Source organism: Pelobates fuscus, chromosome 9 (assembly GCF_036172605.1).
Source record: "Pelobates fuscus isolate aPelFus1 chromosome 9, aPelFus1.pri, whole genome shotgun sequence".
NCBI lineage: Eukaryota > Metazoa > Chordata > Amphibia > Anura > Pelobatidae > Pelobates > Pelobates fuscus.
Window position 1 is genome coordinate 102,626,546 of NC_086325.1, and position 23,672 is coordinate 102,650,217.

General features: G+C 45.2%; 1 protein-coding gene across 1 annotated transcript in view; it reads right to left on the reverse strand.

The window, feature by feature from the left end:
- SHROOM4 (shroom family member 4) overlaps positions 1-22,749 on the reverse strand; it is a 99,092-nt gene extending 76,343 nt beyond the window's left edge. The window contains exon 1 of the mRNA XM_063432239.1: positions 22,478-22,749. Coding sequence (XP_063288309.1) covers positions 22,478-22,609 — 132 coding nt within the window. The 5' untranslated portion in view covers positions 22,610-22,749. The remainder of the gene's footprint in view (positions 1-22,477) is intronic.
- Positions 22,750-23,672: the final 923 nt, after the last annotated feature.

Here is a 23,672-nt window from a genome sequence, read left to right on the forward strand (position 1 = left end):
GATATAAATATATATATATCAATATCAAAATACTGTTAGAATAAAATTGAATATATATATATAATTTTTTTTTAATTATTAAAAATTATTTTTATTTTTTGTTATTTATTTTTATTAACATATTATTTGTATTTTATAATAATATATATATACCATATATATAGTTATTATATATATTGTATATATTCGTGTGTAATTTAAATATAAGTGTATTTTTATATTAATATACGTATATATAAATATAAAAATACACTTAGTGTGACATTATATATATGATACATATACATATATTATATATATAGATATAATACATGTATATATATCATATATATATATACACATATTATAATTTTTTTTACACTGATTGTTTTTTTTTTTTAACTTTATTTCTGATTTTTCACTTGCAGGGAGACTGCCTGTCAGCACAGACAGTCCCCCTGCAGGCAGATACAAAGACCCCTATTGCGGTCATGTGATCGAGTGATCACATGGCCGTGGGGTCCTGATCTGCCGAGGGGGGACTGCCCGGGCAGACAGGCAGTCCCCCTGGACCGGGAGGAGAGCTGATCGCCGCCGTGGGACCGACGGCGATCAGGTAAGTAGCCCAAAACCGTTATGACGGTTCAGGACCGTCAGCGGTCCAAACGCACGTTTTACCGCTGACGGTCCTGAACCGTCAGCGGTCCTGAAGGGGTTAAAGTGTCCTTCCATAAAATAGAACTTGACGGAAGAGTCAAGCGGATGGTGGCAATGGCATATCTCAGTTTACATCTGTGGAGAAAGTGTAAAATACACACTCAAAACTATTGACTGCACATTTCTCAAGTTGTTGTTTTTTGTTTTGTTCTTTAATTCTTTATTTTTGGTGTGCACAAATTGACAAACAAGCTTGTCATGTCAAAGCTTTAAAGTTGTACGCAAGAGAAAACAGGTACATTTCTGTGGCTGATGGGAGTCGGCGTAGCTCTCCCATCCTCGCCTGTCTTTCTTGCCTTCCGCACGGAGGGAGCTGGGAGGAAGTGACTGGCCATCCCTTCCTCCGAGCACTACTTTGTGGCTGAAATTTTTTTAACCCCTTAAGGACACATGACATGTGTGACATGTCATGATTCCCTTTTATTCCAGAAGTTTGGTCCTTAAGAGGTTAAAGGTGCCCAGTCGCACTATTGCACGGCTGCAGCGCTGACCGGGCCCCTGAAGATATAGGGCCCATCGGGTGGCCCTAAATGCTTGCCCGTAGTTTGAAGACCCCTGCTATACGAGATGAAACTATACATAAGATGTCATGCGTTCTGCACGATTTTATAAAATAAAATCTGACTGCTTTTATAAAGGTATATTACAATCATCTACCGTTTAATAGTGAGTGAATGAATACCCCTGGGTAAACAAATACACAATATATAGGCTATTAAACCGCATCCATGACTATGCCGTGCCATCTATAATTAAGGCGTTGTTCAACCTATGCCCTCTACTGTATGACTAGAGCCCTTGTGAGATAAATTACAAGAGTCCGGCTTCACAATACCACACCAGCCCCAGGTTAGGTGGCTGTTCCCCTCTCTGGTCTCATAAGTCCCTCATGTTGTTGGAGGCAAGACTTGTTCTGGGCCCACTATGAGGATTCCACTGCTTGTGATGAGTGGAGGTCATATGCGGGATTGAGTGGCATCGAAGGAGCTGTGGCTCATGTGGTCTGCGGGTTTTATCTGGGCTGAACTGTGTGTCAGGACACTTTATGAGGCTTTCATCTCTTCTTTCAGGTTTTAGCCCAGACTGTCTCGATTTGTTTCTGTTCTGTGAGGGGCCGGCATGGAGCGAGGTCGCAATGGCAGATATTTTCTGACTCTGTTTGGTGTGTTCCCAGTATTGCGTCCAGAAGTGCTCGAAGACCTCGAAGGGCTCGAAGGGCAATGCGGTCTTCTTGCATGCCCGAGGTCACAGGAGTCTGGGTTGCACTTGGCATCGTGTCGGCAGCCATCTTAGCTTGCACTGTGTGGGTTTCCAGCTCTGCGGGTCCCCTCAGGTCTGGGTGCGGTAAGTGTGGCTTCACTCCAGGGAGGACTGGGATGGCCGCAGCCGGTCCATAGGGGGGAGGGAGCACTTTTGGGGCAGATAGTCGATCCGAGGGTGAGGAGAGCGGCCGCTTCTCCCCGCCCCGGCCTCCCACAGGCCACAACTGTGCTCAGTCATGGAGTTACCGACTGCTGGCTGTAAGGCTGCATAAGTGGTGTTGCCTGTACAGGTGACCCCTTGTAGCATTGTACGATTTATAGTAGTTTTTTGCTTGAAAAGCAGGCAGAATAAAAGAGCTCAGGAGATGTGCGACCAGCTAGCTTTGCAGTCAGGCTCTGTCCCCCACATATTTCCCATGTTTATCTTCAGTAATTAAAGGAACCAGGATGACAAATATTTTAAATTCTAGGACAGTTCACAGAATACAGTGGGTGGGTGTAATATATATTTATATATAAATAGATATATCATTTTTTTTATGGTCATTATGAAAAAGGTAAAAATTATCTAATTACACAATAAGTTTTTACACACACAATCTCTCAGTTTTGCATGAAAGGGATGTTTATATAATAAAGAAACTAATTAGTTCCCTAGCCTTTCAAGCATACAGTCTTAAAACTTTCAAATTATGAGAAGACAGGTCATTGAAAACAAAAGATTTTATTGGCCAGGGGGTATTTTATTCACATTCATTCAGAGTCATCTAGTACCATAACAGAAGCACCATTTGACAGAATTGTTGTAGACTTAACAGGTTACTTGGTAAAGCATTACTGGTTCTGTTTTATGCAACAAAATATGCAGAAGCTGTGCACTAACATATTACTTCATAGCTAAAACAAACAAACTTAGGTTTCATCGAAAATACATTTTGACAGTTCAGGATACCCAATCTATGCAAAAAGTCATAAATTCATTGAACAAACATCTTCACATTAACCATCTTAAAACATCAGTTTATCGGGGCGTGGCTTGGACGCCGAGGCTAATGGCGGCGTAAACCGGGAGCTCCCCAAAGGCTCAGCACAAATCCTCGCCCGACAAGCGATAACGACCGCATAAATGGGAAGAAACCATCGGACATCGCAGGCCAGTCAGCCCTCCAGCACCCCGAAGGGGGCACAACACTCAGCCATGAGGCAATTTCTCGTGCCGCCGGCCGAGCCGCCAGCCCAGGCCTCAAATGACTCCGAGGCCTCAGGCCTCTCCCGCCCGACCTCACCACATGTCGAGCACCCAGGGGGAAACAGCACCCATCACCCCCAGCCTGAATGGATCGAGATGATCCGAAACCTACCCACTAAAGCCGACCTGAAAGAGGCCAACGCCGCCCTACACAAGTCCCTCTCAGAGGAACTGCGCACCATGCGGGAAGACATTCAGGGCACCCAACAGAAGGTGGCCCAATTGGAAGCCGACTGCGACCACATGGCAGCGGCGCAATCCGCAACCACCTGCAAACTCCAACAGCAGGGGGTCCAACTACGGCAAATGGCGCAGCACATTGAAGACCTTGATAACCGTGGGCGGCGGCAAAACATACGGATCAGAGGTATGCCAGAGGACTTAGACCAAACCACCCCTATCAGGGACACGTTGTCAGAGCTCTTTAACAACCTCCTCGGCCGACCGCCAACCACCCACATAGAATTTATTAGGGCACATCGGGCCCTCAGGCCGAGAGGACCCCCTGACGCCCCTCCTAGAGACATCATTTGCTGCCTTGCCCACTTCCAGACAAAGGAAGACATCCTACACAAAGCCAGAGACACCAAACAAGTGATCTCCAATGGGGTAGAGGTACAACTGTTCCCCGACCTATCACCAGCGACACTTGCCTACAGGAGAGCGATGCGCCCTCTCACACGGGCACTGCAGACCAACAAGGTCCGTTACAGATGGAACTTCCCTACGGGCCTACAAGCAACCACACAGAACGGTCCTTTCACTGTGAGAAGCGAAGAGGACATGGAAGACCTCCTGAGGGAGCTACACCTCACGCCGGTCCAAATGACCTGGCCAGACCCTCTGAACTTTTACTCCTTTCCACAGGGGCCGAACCCCCCAGCCCCAAGCCAACAGCAACGAGTGAGGAGGCCCCGACAGCAAGCTACGAGACCGTCTGGCGCACCACACTAACGGCCCGAAGTGGATATTACCCGAGACTGGACATTGTGAAAGACTTGGCCTAACCCTGCACGGCCCTCCTGAACACCCCCGACCACATGCCTTCCCGAGACACTGCCTGAACTGTTTACCACACGGAACCAGCACAGCAATGTGGAACTGTTACCGCAAGCGACCCCCCTGACGGGCCGAGCCACCACACCAGCGGAACCACCGAGAACTGAGATGGACTAACGCTGGTGGACTAATACTAACACTGCCAGACCTGGCATACAGAACTGCTGTGAGCCCTGGCTACTACTAATACTGCCAGACCGGGCATACAGAACTGCTGAGAGCACATGCTCGCAAGTACCCCAGGGCCGTTAAGGAGGGGGGAGGAGGGGGGGAGGGGGGGGACCTGACTCCCTGGCTGGGGCCTGTCGCCGCCACCCACCCGGCCAGTAACGACCCTCGGCGAGCTGACCGGGAGGGGTGGTGCCGGCGGGCCACACCTGGGGAGAGGGTTCCGGGGCGGCCCGGTGATACTGGAACTCGGGGTAGCCAGATCGCAGACTTGACAAACATTGATGGAGTGACGACAGGGACCCACGGGGCCAACGCACACAGAGGGGCGACGACACCGGGGGTGACCTCAAGCCCACTCGCTAAGCACACCCCGGAGCCAAGACGAAGCGGACAGACCACTGACAGTCAGGGAGCGCACAACACACACTACCCGCTGAAATAGAGACCAAATGGACGGGGGGGATTGAACGGGAGGGGGAGGCGAGGGAGGGATCCGGGTCATGACATAGAGTAATAGGCCTCTACAGGCAAGCTTCACGATGTCCACAGCTAGTTGGCCAAAACTTTGTTATCGTTTTGATAGACTCGTTGTCTAATGTATGCAATGTTAATGTTAATGTTTTAATGATGTTCTCGATGATATGGCTAAATTTCGTTGACTTTACTCCCACACAGGCCACGAGGCCACACAACCTCGGGCGAGGATTACGACACCAGCCACATACGAGACGCGCATTGGAGCCACAGGGGATCGACACGGGTCTGTGACGGCAGTAGGTGACCAAGGAGAGATCCGACGGTTACGGACCGGACTCAGACGTGCCCGCTAGGTGAGCCCTGACCTCCTTTCACTACCCCACGGGACGAGGCGTCAATCCAAGGTGGGCTGCCCACACGGGTCTCAAGTGGAACCGTGCGCCGCAGCTCCCCGACGCCTACACCCAGACGCCACCGTAAGGTGACGAGACCTATACACCCCCCTACCCCTGACACCTCCCCCTACACCACGCCCCTATACCCCCTCCCTCACCCCGCACCCCCCCCACTACTGACGGAGAGACCCCACTAGGCAAAACATGGCACTGACCCCCGCCCCCCTCACTATCATGACTGTCAACGCCAGGGGACTCAACCAGCCCGAAAAACGGACTGGAGCCCTGGGGGACTTCCATGCCCGCAGGGCCTCAGTGGTCATGATCCAGGAGACACACTTCAGGAAAGGTGACAGACCGAAACTGACGGACCACCACTACCCGCACGGATACTTTAGCGACTTCCAAGGAGGCAAATCTAGAGGGACTGCCATCCTCATTAACAAACGAGTGCCGTTCCAGGAGGGGGGGTGCCTCACCGACGACGAAGGTAGATACCTTTTCCTCAAGGGCAAGATAGCCGAGCAGACTTACACATTTGCAACCATCTACGCCCCTAACAGACGTCAGTGCCGCTTCCTACTCCAGACACTACGCAAACTCCACACGTTCGCTGAGGGGACACTGGTACTAGGGGGGGACTTTAACATCACACTGGACCCAACCTGGGACTGCTCCTCCGGCACGTCCCATACCCCACCACAACAGCTACACTCCCTCAAGTCACTCCTTAGATCACACCGGCTGGTAGACTGCTGGAGAGCTCATCATCCCGACGAAAAAGACTACACACACTTCTCCCACCCCCACCAGACATACTCCAGAATAGATCACTTCTACACCACACAACACGCGTTACCTCTAGTGGAAGACGCGACGATTGGTGTGGCGACGTGGTCGGACCACGCACCCGTTACCCTACGCTTAAAATCCCCGCTCTACCGCCCCTCCATCACTAAATGGAGACTCAATGAGTATCTCCTGACCAGAACAGACCTCACAAACCACATCGGAGGAAAAATCAAGGACTATTTCCTAGACAACCCCCCAACAGAGACGTCCCCGACGCTTAGATGGGAAGCCCACAAATGCGTGATTCGGGGACACTTTATACAACAAGGGGCCCTACTCAAGAAACGCTCCGAGGCCCGCCTGACCCAGATCCTGACGGACATCCAACACGAGGAAGACCTAAACAAACACTCACAACACTCCACACACCAAACGAAACTCCTACAGCTGAGACGCGAGCTAACCTCGCTGCTCCACTCTAAATTCCACAGGGACGCGATAAGACACAAAGCGTTCTTTTCCATACACGGGAACAAGAGCGGAAAACTTTTGGCCAAGATGCTTACCAAAAAGAGACAGCTCACATACATCGACAAAATCAGAGATAAAAGCGGTAAACTCCATCGCCTCCCGACCGACATACTGACCACTATAAGGACGTACTACGCGGACCTTTACTCCCTGCCACAACCACACACAGAGACGGCGAAAACACGACTACGAGACAAAATACGCACATATCTCACCACCCACACATCCCCGACTATAGACGACACAACTGCAGCACTGCTAGACGAACCTATCACGCTGTCAGAGCTGGCACAGGCGATCAAACAAACCAAACCGGGCAAGAGCCCAGGCCCTGACGGCCTCCCATTAAAATACTACAAGACCTTCTCGGACAGTTTATACCAGCCACTAGTAGACTCCTTCAACGCGGTGAGAGAGGGCCAACACATCCCCAAACAAGCCCTGACAGCCCACATCACCATAATCCCCAAGGAGGGCAAGGATGGGGAACACTGCGGGAATTACAGGCCAATCTCCCTCATCAATTGCGATGTCAAACTCCTTGCAAAGATCCTGGCGTCGCGGCTACAATCGCACATCCCCAGGCTGGTCCACCCAGACCAGGTCGGGTTTGTGGGAGGTCGTGAGGCCAGGGACAACACCATTCGCACACTCACCCTCATGCACGGCAGGGGGGCGGGAGCCGGGGGCCTTCTCCTGCTGTCCACGGACGCGGAGAAGGCCTTCGACAGAGTCGGTTGGACATACCTTTTCGACACCCTGACACACGCGGGCCTGGGAACCCACATGATGCGCTGGATCACCGCCCTATACCATGAGCCGACGGCACACGTCCTGGTTAACGGCGCGCTGACCCCCGAACTCACAATACACAACGGCACCAGACAGGGCTGCCCCTTATCCCCACTTTTGTTTGTCCTAGCCTTAGAACCATTCCTGACACATATCAGAAGCAACATTGACATTACAGGCATCACGACGGGCGACGTCCACCATAAAGTGGCCGCCTTCGCAGACGACCTGTTATTCTTTATCACCAACCCAGAAATAACCTTGCCCAACATCCAACAGGCCTTTAAGGAATTCGGAGAGATCTCCAACTTAAAAATCAACTATGCTAAATCCCACATCCTGAACGTCAATATCCCCAAAGGACGCGCTGACCCCCTACGCCAGAGCTTCCCATTCCAATGGGCAGACCAAAAAATCAGGTACCTAGGAACCTGGCTGACTAGGGACAGCAAAGACCTCTTCCAAGCCAACTTCGCCACCACACTCACCACCTTCCAGAAAGACATGAAAGAATGGGCACACCCACACATATCCTGGCTCGGGAGAGTCCAGGTCATCAAAATGAATTTCCTCCCACGCCTACTATACCTCTTTCAAACCATCCCAATTAAACTCCCCGGGGCGTTTTTTGCCACACTAAACACAGCCATGATCAAATACATCTGGGACGGTAGACGTCCCAGGATGAAAACCACCACCCTAATGAAACCAAAAAACATGGGGGGCCTAGCACTGCCGGACTTCCGCTCATACCACACGGCCACACATCTCCAGAGGGTGATGGAATGGACGAAAAGCGGAGTCCATAAAATGTGGAAAATAGCGGAGGAATCGGAAGCGAGCATGCCGCTCGCAACCATACCCTGGGGCAGGAAGGACCCAGATACCCGAGCCATGTCCCCGTACATTAAATCCACTCTGGACATCTGGCGCAAAACGGCGAAAACACATAGCTTGGCACCCTACCCATCCCCCCTGACACCTCTGGTACATAACGCAGACTTCCAACCGGGCTTCGACCCGAAAGCCTTTCAAAACACCCCCCAGACCCCGATTCCGAGACTGCACCACGTCATCACCAACGGCAAATGCACACCACTAACATCCATGCTAGGAGGTGAGACACCCACCTTCACACAATGCTTCAAACACGCTCAACTTACCGCCTTCATACGCACCCTACCGCAAGGCACCGCACTCACCAGGACCCGGACAGCGTTCGAGACACTGTGCGATAGCCCAGACCCAACGACACACGGGGTCTCCCTCATATACACATTATTACTAACAGGGACACCTACTGCTAAACCTTTATTCATGGGGAAATGGGAAGCGGCACTGAACACGACATTCACAGACGCAGAATGGGAGCAGATATGCTACCTCACCCACCACTGCTCGACACACAGCAAGACCCAGGAGACAGCATTCAAACTCCTGACAAACTGGTACCGCACCCCACACCTCCTCCACAACATAGACCCAGAACACACCAATCTCTGCTGGAGGTGCGAGAAGGAAACAGGGACCGCAATCCACGTATGGTGGGAATGCGAAATAATTAGACCATACTGGGAAGACATACACAAAATTGTAAAGATGTTCTCGGACGCCCCCCCCCCCCCTGGAACCGGCAGCAATGCTCCTTCACCACACCACAGTATCTAAATCCAAATACAAGAGGTCTATGACGGTTAGGATCCTAAACGTAGCTAAACAGATAGTCCCCCTCTACTGGAAACAAAAGACCGCACCCCCGCTGAGGGTATGGTTTGCCAAGATGGAAGAACTTAGGGCCATAGAAAACCTGCTCATGTCAGCCTCAGACAAACCCCAGACATACGCTGAGACCTGGACATTGTGGCTCCTTGAAACCGCCAAGGACACCTTCCTGGACAAGCTCAAAGACAGAGACACGACTGGACCCCGACCCCCCCCTCCCCCCCCCCACCACGGCTTAGACTGAACGCGACTCGAGACTGGAACTCAGGACCGGCCCACCCTGGAGCTCCAATGCGCACCTCCATTCTACTAAAATAAAGACACGTTCACTTTGCGCTGCTACCTACACAGCAGCACTCAACATATCACGCTTTCAGACACAGGTTTAAGTATACCACAGCGGTCACACGCAACGCCCCGCTGTGGTACACATAGCTAACAGATCCCGAACGGGAAGGAGACCCAATACCAAGTACTGCAACACTCCTCCCAGAAGGTGCATAATATCATGAGCCTCGAACACACACTAGGGATGCAAATAATCCAAGCACACGAAACTCGACTAACATAACGCTGCATGCCCACATGTTATACGGGACCTGCGAGCCAGACATTACAAGGGGCCTGCGAGCCCAACTGAACATGCAAAAGTACTGCCCTCAACAAGGGACAGGGCACACATTATGCTCTTGCTCAAACACCTGTGACACTGTATCAACCTGTTTACTTACCCATGAGGGCCTGCGAGCCCGAGATATTTTTGATACTGATCGTTAAACCTGTCTGCATATTCTAACTTGACTAGAGACCTGCGAGTCTCCAAACTCTGAACGTAAACAAAACAAAAAGAAAAATTATATTTACAAAAAAAAAAAAAAAAAAAAAAACATCAGTTTATCTACCTGGATGGAAAGTTTTAATAAAACCTTGAAAAGTATGTTGAGAAACACAGCTAACAAGGATGGGAATAACTGGGATTGTTTTTGCAAAACAGAGGTGTCACAAGTTTCCACTGATTTTTCCCTTTCAGAACGTCTATATTCACAGCATCCCACAGGTCCATTAGATATAGCTAAACTTGGCAGCAGAATTGGAATCCATATCACTATATAATTGAATTAGCCGATTTGCTAGAAAGAATAGCAGCTGTCATTCCTACTTTGAAGGAGCACAGGAAGAAAGCCCAAGCATCAACATCAAAAACAGGAATGCAAGATTTAGAGTTTTCATCCAGAAGACAAGTTACTAGTTTGGGTCTCTACGTTGGAGAAGTTCATGCTGCTTTGTGTGGCCCATGTGATTTTATTGAACAAATAGAGGAAGTGGATAAAGGGAGACAAAGTAATAGAAGGAACTCAGAACAGATTTACTATTTGGAGTCAATGAAACCCTGGAACAACAGAAGTATAAAGCATGCTGGTAGTTACTGACAAGTGACCTCGAGTTGAATGTAGCAGAGGTATCGTCATCACATCAAAAAGAAGAGGTAGGAGATTTTATCAGAAGTGAAGAAAAGGTGTTCTCGATAATTCCAGGCAGAACCAATATCCTTAATGGAGCACTATAGTGCCAGGAAAACAAACTCGTTTTCCTGGCACTATAGGCTCATTAGGTCCCCCACCAGCTGGTTTAAACCCCCTTCAACCACTTGCCTTAATCAAGCGCCGGGCTCCGTCTGCGCTGGTGACCTCTCCTCCCCCTGCCGGCGTCAGTTCTGAATGTGCATGCGAGGCAAGAGCCGCGAGCGCATTCAAACCGCCCATACTCGATGCTTTCCTATGGACGTCCAGCATCATCTCAGTGTGATTTTCACACTGAGAATCGCAGAAGCAGCCTCTAGTGGCTGTCAGGGAAAAGGCCACTAGAGGCTGGATTAACCCAAATTGTAAACATAGCAGTTTCTATGTAAATGCAATGTTTACATCTGCAGGGTTAAAACTTTGGGGACCTGGCACCCAGACAACTTCATTGAGCTGAAGTGGTCTGGGTGCCTATAGTGGTCCTTTAAGCATGTTATCGAAGACCAGAAAGAGGTTATAAATGCGGATTATTATTTTTTATATGCTGGATCTTAAAATGTTGGACATTAAAAGAGGAATCACAAAGCAAATGGAATAGCCCTATTGTATTTGTATCTAATCCTGATCGATCATTAATATTTTGTGACACTTACCAAAATATTAATGATCGCACCCAAATTTGACAGTTATCCAATGCCTGATGTTAAACATAGAGAGACTGTATAGAGTATGCTACAAAACTACTTTACATGTAACAAAAGTATTTTGGAAAATACCCTTCAAGGGCAGAGCAAAGGAAAATACAGCGTTTTCATCATTACAAGGGGTTTTCCACTACAAAAGGTTTTGCAGTTTGGCTTATATGGGACTCTAGCTGGGCAGAATTATGAAATCTCCTACTAATTATGCTGCAATGTATCTAGAAGATATAGCCACTACAGCTGACTAGTATTCATATCTCCTCAAGAATAGACAGGCTTGTATTCTATCAATTTGGCTGGCTTACGAATCTCTCAAAGTGTACTATAGGTTTAGGAAAAGCAAGATACCTAGGTGATTCAACTGGGAGTGGTTTGGTTAGACCTCAGTTAGCCGATGCGGAAGTCATAAAAGTTGGCCACATCCTCTTACTTAAAAAGCATGGTAGGACTTTTCTGGGACCTTTTGCTTATTGTTATTGTAGGAGTTTTATCCCAGCTTTCCCTGCAATTGCAAGACCTCTAACAGACCTTACAAAATCGTCTTTCTAGGATAAATAAGCATTTGTAACAGTTCCAGTAACCTGTGACTTTTCTACAGAGTTTACTGTAAGGACAAATACATCCAAAATTGGGTTGGGGGCAGTACTATCTCAGAAAATCATGGTAAAGAACACCCCGAATCCTGCACAGTCATTATCTCAATATAAAGGATAGTACATATTTTCCCCTATTGTGCATTTTGTGCCCCAGCGTTAGAGTAATCTGAAGAATACCATGACCTGATACCCCTACAGGCATTTGTCACCCTGAACTGCATGTCCTGGGCGCAAGGCAGGCAGCTTGTTGGGGGAATTTAGCCCTGCTACGGGAAGTGGTAGGGCTGCTAGAGGTAGGACGGTGTGTGGGGGCTTTGAATGTGAACACTATACTTCCATTGGTTGCAGACCTCAGTAAATGTACAATCACAGTCCAGCACCCTTTAGTTAGCCAGAGCCCAGCTGCCGGGAGTCTGACTCAGTGAGTGTGGGAACCACAAGGAGCAATTACTGAGGTTGTAGTCTGTGGTTGTGTATATAGTTTTGTGCTCAATGACTTCAAGCCTCAAAAAGCCAAGTACAGATTTTGTTTGTGGCCTATGGATTGGTGAAAATAAGAGATCCAGCATGCATCACATACAGATGAAGTGGTCTAGTTCCTTTAGAGTACTGCCAATTCGCTGTGGACTCTTGTTTGAACCAAACATGACAGATTTCCCAAAAATTAATGCACTTGTCTAATACTATAGGTTCATATCACAGCAATGGACAAACACCAGGTTTTTCTGCATCACTATTGCTCTGCATCTGCCCTGGGATATCCAGTATGTTATCCCTGCCCCATTACTCCTATACCATGTCTCATGTCAAACAGGCAACCACTGCAAGGCAGGAAACATAGGAGTACGAGGTACCATGTTGCCATACCAGGAAAAAACCTTTTTTTTTTATTTATAACAAAACAACTTTTCTATAAAGTTCAAGTGGATTATATGTCACTACCATCACTGAAAGGACAGGCCTGCCATGTAGATTACTGCTTACAATTGTCATAACAGAGTCAAATCAGTACTTGGATTTTCCTAATGTCTCTTTAGTTGTGACTTTTAGAACTCAGTGCCGACAAGATTTCATAAGACGATTTAGCATTAGTGCTCTGACAGTTAAATGGTCGTTCCAACAAAAAAAGTGTTTCAATATGGTGTTTGGAGAAACCATTTAATATTTACCCCATTTTTTTTTTTTTTTTTTTTTAATTTGTACACACACACACACACACACACACACACACACACACACACACACACACACACGCAGGTAATCTTTAAAAGGATCACTAAAGACACCCAGACCACTTTATGTCAGTGAAGTGGTCTGGGTGCAGTGGCCCTTTAGTTTTAACCCTGAAATGTAAAGCACTGCCATTTAGTACAGGGCTTGACAAATCTCAATTGTTGGCCCATTCAGCCCGAGGTAGTCAGCCGCCTATGAGTGGAGAGTAGGCGTGCGCACGGGAGAGAGGCTCCTGGAGGATTGAAACAGACTGGCAGGCGCGTGAGGGAGGTGTAACCTCCCTTCTGCTCTGCTCTCTGGCGCATCCTCCAGTGATGCCAGGAGCCAGAATATGACATCATTCCTGCACTGGCATCACTAAACAGCGCTCTATGGTGAGCAGGGAGATGACTAAAGCCACACTGGCCGAATTACTCCAGCCCCAGTTAGGGAGGCTGGGTGGTCACCTTAATGTGTGTTATTGCAGTGACAGTGAATGTGTGTGTGTCAGTTAGGGATCGACCGATTATTGGTTTTACCGATATAATCGGCCAATATAGATGCCGATAATACCTCCTAGGACCGCCGGGCTCATTACAAGCCCAAGGTCCTTTGGGGGATGGGCAGCAAGCAAATACTTACCTTGCCAGCAGCTCCTCCAGCTCCCCACTGTAACTCTCGCGAGACCCGTGGCCATCAGAGCGTTGCCACGGGTTGCCATGGCAACGCTCCGCGCGGCACACAGACCGCGAGATTTACACTGGGGAGCTGGAGGAGCTGCTGGCAAGGTAAGTAAACGCTACCTGCGGGCCCCCTCACTGCTCAGCCAATGCCACTGGACCACCAGGGACTGTCATATCCCCCCTCCCTGGCCAGGCAACAAGCAGGAAGGGGGGACAAAAAAAATAATAAAACATAAACATAAATATTAAAAATAGATATTAAAAATTAAAATAAAAAAATGCCTCCCCCCCCCCCCCATTTTACACAAATCACATCCCTTCCCGGAAAACACACACACACACACACTCCGTATATAATGCAGTGTGTGTGTATAATGCAGTGTGTGTGTGTGTGTGTGTGTATAATGCGCACACACTGCATTATATACACACCACACACACACTGCATTCCCTTTACACACACCACACACCACACACACACTGCATTCCCTTTACACACACCACACACCACACACACACTGCATTCCCTTTACACACACCACACACCACACACACACTGCATTCCCTACACACACACACTGCATTCCCTTTACACACCACACACACACACACACACACTGCATTCCCTTTACACACCACACACACACTGCATTCCCTTTACACACCACACACACACTGCATTCCCTTTACACACCACACACACACTGCATTCCCTTTACACACCACACACACACTGCATTCCCTTTACACACCACACACACACTGCATTCCCTTTACACACCACACACACACTGCATTCCCTTTACACACCACACACACACTGCATTCCCTTTACACACCACACACACACTGCATTCCCTTTACACACCACACACACACTGCATTCCCTTTACACACCACACACACACTGCATTCCCTTTACACACCACACACACACTGCATTCCCTTTACACACCACACACACACTGCATTCCCTTTACACACCACACACACACTGCATTCCCTTTACACACCACACACACACTGCATTCCCTTTACACACCACACACACACTGCATTCCCTTTACACACCACACACACACTGCATTCCCTTTACACACCACACACACACTGCATTCCCTTTACACACCACACACACACTGCATTCCCTTTACACACCACACACACACTGCATTCCCTTTACACACCACACACACACTGCATTCCCTTTACACACCACACACACACTGCATTCCCTTTACACACCACACACACACTGCATTCCCTTTACACACCACACACACACTGCATTCCCTTTACACACCACACACACACTGCATTCCCTTTACACACCACACACACACTGCATTCCCTTTACACACCACACACACACTGCATTCCCTTTACACACCACACACACACTGCATTCCCTTTACACACCACACACACACTGCATTCCCTTTACACACCACACACACACTGCATTCCCTTTACACACCACACACACACTGCATTCCCTTTACACACCACACACACACTGCATTCCCTTTACACACCACACACACACTGCATTCCCTTTACACACCACACACACACTGCATTCCCTTTACACACCACACACACACTGCATTCCCTTTACACACCACACACACACTGCATTCCCTTTACACACCACACACACACTGCATTCCCTTTACACACCACACACACACTGCATTCCCTTTACACACCACACACACACTGCATTCCCTTTACACACCACACACACACTGCATTCCCTTTACACACCACACACACACTGCATTCCCTTTACACACCACACACACACTGCATTCCCTTTACACACCACACACACACTGCATTCCCTTTACACACCACACACACACTGCATTCCCTTTACACACCACACACACACTGCATTCCCTTTACACACCACACACACACTGCATTCCCTTTACACACCACACACACACTGCATTCCCTTTACACACCACACACACACTGCATTCCCTTTACACACCACACACCGCATTCCCTTTACACACCACACACCGCATTCCCTTTACACACCACACACCGCATTCCCTTTACACACCACACACCGCATTCCCTTTACACACCACACACCGCATTCCCTTTACACACCACACACCGCATTCCCTTTACACACCACACACCACATTCCCTTTACACACCACACACCACATTCCCTTTACACACCACACACCACATTCCCTTTACACACCACACACCACATTCCCTTTACACACCACACACCACATTCCCTTTACACACCACACACCACATTCCCTTTACACACCACACACCACATTCCCTTTACACACCACACACCACATTCCCTTTACACACCACACACCACATTCCCTTTACACACCACACACCACATTCCCTTTACACACCACACACCACATTCCCTTTACACACCACACACCACACATTCCCTTTACACACCACACATTCCCTTTACACACCACACACCACACACACTGCATTCCCTTTACACACCACACACACTGCATTCCCTTTACACACCACACACTACACACACTGCATTCCCTTTACACACCACACACTACACACACACTACACAAAAACACACTCTGCATTCATTATATACACACACACTACACAAACAGTCACTGCATTAACTATACACACTACACAAACACACCCTGCATTCATTATATATACACACACACACTACACAAATATACACAGCTCCACTGTCTAAACACACTGCATCCAGTGCATGTGGCTTGTATATTTTGTGCATTTACCTTTAGAAACAGTTTATTTTTTCAAAATGGTAAATGTACAGAATATTGGCAAGTTATCGGCTATCAGCCTGAAAGTTAACAGATTATCGGTATCGGCTCTAAAAAAAACCCAATATCAGTCGATCCCTAGTGTCAGTGAGTGAGTGTATGTGTGTGAATGAGTGTTTAGGTGACTGGTCCCCCTCAAATCACACGTATAAGGAGTTTTTACTCACTTTTTTCTCCCCCTCCGCCCCCCCCACGCTGTGCTGGTCTCGCCGCAGCTTGCCCTGTCTCCAATCTTGATGATCTCAGCCAATCCAAGCATTGGGACGATATTGCGCAAGTGTGGCAAAACGCCACGCTGCGCCAATCAGAGATGAATTGAATGAATGCATCTCTATGGGAAACATTCAGCACCTCCATGCAGAGCGTGGAGACGCTAAACGTAGGTGCTGCGTACGGTGCAGCACTGACCCAGGACGCATTCTAGAGGCCATCTGAGTGACTTTCACTAGAAGTGTTACCAGGCAGCAATGTAAATACTGCCTTTTCTGTGAAAAGGCAGGGTTTACATTGAAAAGTGTGGAGGGACAGGTTATAGACACGGGAACAACTACATTAAGCTGTAGTTGTTCTGGTGACTACAGAGTCCCTTTAAGAATTGTATTTTTGACATTGAAAAACCTGGCTCCTAACCTTTTTTCCTGGCTCCTAGATTCAAAGGAAATTTGTCAAGCCCTGGTTTAGTAGATATGGCAACTCTGTTCCTACAGCTAACTTCCATTTCATTGGAGGAGAACAGCGTTTTTTCGACCAATCTATGAGAAGCATCGGATGAGAGTCGGCATGACAACATGGGAAGTTGCTCAAGCAGTTGCACAGTCTGGATTGTTGCTCTTGGAGAAAAAAATAAAGTTTAGATGGGGGGGGGGAGCAGGCGGCACCCCTTAAGGACCCATGACATGTGTGACATGTCATGATTCCCTTTTATTCCAGAAGTTTGGTCCTTAAGGGGTTACATACAGGTCTGTATTTCTAATGCTATAGTGTGTATTTAAGACAAAGGCCAATGTCTGGCAAATTGTATTATTCCACTTTTAACCTAAAGATAAGTCTAGTTAGAAACGGACAGCACATGATTGTACTTTATTCTATTATTACTACACATGGGATTATTTTAAATTATGAATATTTCTAAACTAAGAGCACTACTGAAGTCCCTCCAGTGTAATATTATTAGATGAGGTGCTCTGAGGGCAGTAAAACGCATGTTTAGCGAGTTAGTGTTGTGAGTTATAGTTTAGTAACATATGGTGCCGTGTGTAAGATACATGTTTAGTGACTGATACACATGCTGTACATTTAACATTTAGTGATATATGGTCATGTGAAATCTGTACTGTAAACGTAATTTTTTGTGATATACGGGCACCGTATGCGAGAGGCATGCTGTAAATGTAATACTCAACGAGTACGGACACTGTATGTGAGATACATGCTGTAAATTTATCATTTAGATATATATGGATATCGTATGCTAGAGGCGCGCTGTAAATGTAATATATAGAGATATATATGGGCACTGTATGTGAGAGGCGTGCTGTAAATTTAATATTTAGAGATATACAGGCACTGTATGCGAAAGGCGTGCTATAAATTTTATATTTACAGATATACAGGCACTGTATGCGAAAGGCGTGCTATACATTTTATATTTACAGATATACAGGCACTGTATGCGAAAGGCGTGCTATAAATTTTATATTTACAGATATACAGGCACTGTATGCGAAAGGCGTGCTATAAATTTTATATTTACAGATATACAGGCGATGTATGTGAGAGGTGTGCTGTTAATGTAATATTTAGAGATATACGGGCACCATGTTAGATATGTGCTGTAAATGTAATTATATACGGGCACTGTATGTGAGAGGAGTGCTGTAGGGTTCATTTTACCAATTACTGTGTTGTATGTCTGATGGAAAACATTTGGTATGTTGATTCATCAGTGTACTCTAGCTTTCTTTGCCACGTGTGTAGGGGTCATCAAGGTTTGCTGTGGGATTACGCTCCAGATCATTCATATATATATTTTATCAGATCACATGCTGCCATTAAAATTAAGCTCCAGCTCAATAACAAAATACCTATGCAAGATGACCACCTTTACCATTTAGATACCATACCATGGATACCACAGAAATATGCCTTTCAGGCAGCCAATAGCATACACAGGGAAAGCTCTCATATTTGTGAGAATTGTGCTACTTACATGCTGACCTCCATTTGTAAGTCAGTTGTAGAGCTATAAAATCGCATCACTTCATAGGACATACCATAGCTAGACAGACACTATGGAGTGAACAAATGTGAAATGTAATGTATTTCTTTTTAGGTTTAAATGAATTAAGGCAGTGGGAAAAAATAAATTATGGGGTGGCGGGGTTTGTTTGCCCCTCCCCCAGATTTCTATTCTGCACTCATATTTCTGCTCCTGATTTAAAGGGGCACTTCCTCCCCTCCTGCAAAATGAGTATTTCATTAAGACAAATATTTATGAAATACTCATACTGATGGTGTTGGAATTTCAGTGAATTTCCAATCCAGTCAAAAGATATACGGAGACAAAGTAGGGACTACTTTGTCTCAGAGTTTTTCCTATGCCTGACACTTCTAGAAACTTGGCGGAGCGAACGCCATCAAGAGGTGTCAATCTCCCAGCCGTTACCCGTGATGGCTAAAGAGAGAGCTTTATCAATGGAGGATCCCGAGAGACAAACCTCGATGCCAGGTGCAGAAGAGGACCGTCTGGAAGAAGATGGCGGCGCCCATGTGGGACAGGTCCAGATTAATAAATCTCACCTTTCCCTGCCCCCCCCACGCCACCGTCAGGGGTCTTCGCAAATTATGCAAAGTTCCCAGGCGGTAACAGTGCCACTTTAAGAATAATAAGAATTCACACCCCTGACGCAAATCTAATAGTCTACTCGACGAATTATACATCTGCCCAGCTTAGCATGTTCATTCTATTACTGATATACAGCTTGATATCTCTAGGTTTTCCATAAAATATATATTGATGTTATAACGTTACATTAACTAAGCTGGATAACCAAAACATATATTATCACTCACCTGTTTGAATAATTCCATGTTCTAAGCTTGTTTTAAAAAATATAAAATGAGGCGGATATCTTTAGGAGATTTTGTAAACTGTTATGACGATGTTAACCTGTATAACCCCTGCAAGTCTCCCTCTCTTTATTCTGTACCACCATAACCATATGCCTCAATAAAAGAAAGATTGACAAAAAAAAAAAAATAATTCACACAATGCTGGACATCTCTATAATCCTTAAAATGCCAAATGGATAAGCCATGCAAAAGGATCTAATGTACATTCTGGATAAGGCAAATTTACAGCAAGCACTTAACAGTCTAGTTAAGTGCATACATTTTTGTATAATTACGGATTTAAAAAATAAAAATAACTACCTTTAACCCCTTAAAGACACGTGACATGTCATGATTCCCTATTATTCCAGAAGTTTGGTCCTTAAGGGGTTAAGTAAAACTATCTGTGTCACTTTACTCTGAGTGGAAATGCAGGTATAAAAGTCATATATGCAGTACATAGGCAGTAAGGAGAGGGGAAAAAAAACTCTATTACTTGTACATCTCCCTCCCCCTTCCCTCTTTGAACAAAAGGCATCCAGGGGGTTTCACTCTCAACCACTTCCTACTGGAATCCAGAGAAAAGTAAACTAGGAAAAAGGCTATACTTTATATAATTCACCCAAACATGTCAAGAGTTTCACACTCAATTGTTCAGTGTTAATGGAATATGAAATATGTGCTTAATTATAATTAGGGAGGGGAGGGTAGGGTTGTGGTTTGTTGTTGGGTTTTTTTTTTTTGTTTTTTTTTAAACATCCCAACTATAACCACACAGACAAAATGAATGAATCCCCAATGTTTTTCTAAAAAAAAAAATATGACTATAATAAGGACTGTGAAAAAAAAAAATGAAAATTGGAGTCTTCCCAAACTTGAAGTCACTGTAATGCAGTATAGGAGTTAATGTGTACACAGACACAGATGTGCTATTAGTGAAACCCCCTATAAACCGTTTATAGAGAGTCATAGAAACATGTGTCTTACATTACAGATCTTTATGCAGATAATATTTACATATGTATTACATGCATTTTATAGAGCAACTAACACCCGCTGTGGCCAAAAACTACATCACCCATGATACCATGTCAAAACAAAATCTGACAAAGAATCATGGGAGTTGTAGTTCTGCATCAGCTGGGGATACCTTTTTGCCATTCTTTCCCTACCCTATAAAAGGATTGTTCACTAAACTCTCAAGTGTAGCAAATTGAAGTAATTGGTAGGCAAAAATTGCTGAACTGCAAATATTTTCTAACTCAACTGTAGGCACAGCTTTGCTATTTTACCTTCAGATATTCCACTTGGATATCAATTTGGAGTTTGAGAATAAGCATCTAAACTAGAGGTTGACAGACCAGTCAGAAGGCAGGCGGCTATGACTACTACAATATCATTATTATTGCCATTTATATAGCGCCAACAGATTCCGTAGCGCTTTACAATATTATAAGAGGGGTGATTTAACTATAAATAGGACAATTACAAGAAAACCTACAGGAACGATAGGTTTAAGAGGACCCTGCTCAAACAAGCTTACAGTCTATAGGAGGTGGGGTATAAAACACATTAGGACACTTCTGGGCCACTTACATTTTTAATTACCTTCCCTAGACTTATATAGACGCAGCGATTTCTTGGCTGCTATACAGATTAAACCTAACTCTGTTGGTTTGGCTTGGCTACCAAATTCAAGAAATAATAGTTGGCAACTACTTCTAAACAGTGGGGTTTATTCACTAAATAGTGAATTGTGAAATTAAAACAGAATTGGCAAAACACAGGCCAGAACCTTCAATGTGGAAACGTGTCTTTGTACATTTTTGCCAACTCTATTATTTTGTCATATTCAACAGGTTTTAGTCACTACAACTTGCTGTTTTGTGGAAAAATCCAACAAGTATTTTTTTTTTTTTTTTAAGCAGGTTTAGGTTTAAGGTGTCTTGCTTTTTTTTTAACTTGTAAGTGTTAATATATAACATGCCTTTTGGGATTAATTAACCCTGAAACCACATTAGCATTATTGAAAAGCAAGCCAGTTTCGAACGTCACAAAAGAAAGATTAATCTTGAAGGTTTGTTTTGGATTCTGAGTGGAGAGATTTTTATAATTTTTGCATTAAAAAAAAAAAAAAGTTGTTTGCAGACTGAAGCCAATGTTATCTTGTAAAAGGAAAAAAGGGAATTTGTGACAAAAGAATCTGCTAGGACAATAAAGGAAGTCGAGTTTTTTTGTTTGTTTGTTTTTTAGACCGACATATGCAATGGTTTTAAATCCACCCCACAAAAGATTTAAATGGCTTACAATTACCTTGTATAACACTAATTGTTTTCCACAATCTCTAAGGTTTATTTACTAGTGAATGAAAATCTGAATTGCACAAAAAAAAAAAAAAAAAGCCAAAACCTTTACTATGGATTTAAAAAAAAAAGAAAAAAAAAAAAATATATTATCACAGCCTGGCTATTTTAGCCTTAAAAGTTGCAGTTCAACATCAGGCTAAACAACTAAGAAAGTGGAACAATTATCACCAAGGTCAATCAAGCCATACATTAATACATTATTGTCCTTTTATAAACAAAAAGAAAATCTATTAAACCTGAACAAAGTATAACGAGCAGAACAGGGTAAATATTTAAACCCACAGTACTAAAGAAAGTCAGTGGTTCCCTCAGAATACCTTTGATATAATCAGTGGTTCTCCATGTTCCAGTCCTCCTTTTAGGGTGAATCCCCAAGGTGCTCCCCCTTGCAGCAGCACATGAATGCACTGAGACGCCTGTAAAATCCCATCTGCAGCTTGGGTATCCATGATTTACCCCTCGTCCATAAATCGTCAGATTAGATGTGGGTAGAACCCTCTCCACATTGAGTCAGGCCAGCTCCATGCAGTCTTACGCTGCAGCCTATCAATACTATTAAGACGCAGAGTGAAGATTCCACGATCCGAACATACACACTCTGTATCCCATTGACACGGAAATGAGGCACAGGGGAGGGACATCAACACAGACGGCCAAACAAAACCTTCTTCTCAGCATTGGGCGGGGACTGTTGGCCATTCAAGAGGAAAAAAAGTCTGAAGTGATTGTAACGTTACACTATGTATAGTGATGGAAAATATGCACCAAGTGGTCTGCTCTGCTTATTTTTCAGCTGAAGTTTGTCTGTCTACTTGTGTATCACTAAAATATACATTCTACTGCTATTCAGTCATACTGGAGAGCTATACATATTGATCAATATGTTGTATAAAAATATGCCAGACATTTTGAGCATTTTACAACTATTCAGCAGTAGCTGTGCTTTTTTTTTTTTTTTTCTTAGAAAAAAATATGGACCAGCACTTCATTTTGAAAAACTTTTAACCCCCAAAAATAAATTTTGGCTTGTAAAACGCAAAATGTAAGAAATAATGCATACATTAAAGAGCAATTATCACATTTTTTTATTATATATACTAGCAATTCTGCTAGCACAATGTATAGATTTCATTTCATGCTCTTTACAATTAGCATAAATTTGTTACAAGTTAAATGATCACAACTTCCAAGTATTCTGTTTTTTTAAAAATCTACAAAATTTCACAGACAAAAAGACCTGCTGGTTATCAAATTCTGCGAACAAGTTATCAGATATCCCATTTAACAATGTGCACAAACGAAAATGCAGATAAATCAAGACACTCAGAAATACATATTGATAGTTATCCCACAAACAATATCACGTTTATATTTGTAATCTCGTTTAGGCAGGGCCTCCTCACCCATCAGTATGTCAATCATGTTTTGTTAGATTTTAGTGTTTGTCTTGTTTAACTATTGTTTGGCACAATTACATTTTGAATACAATTACTCTTTAATAATTGCTCTATG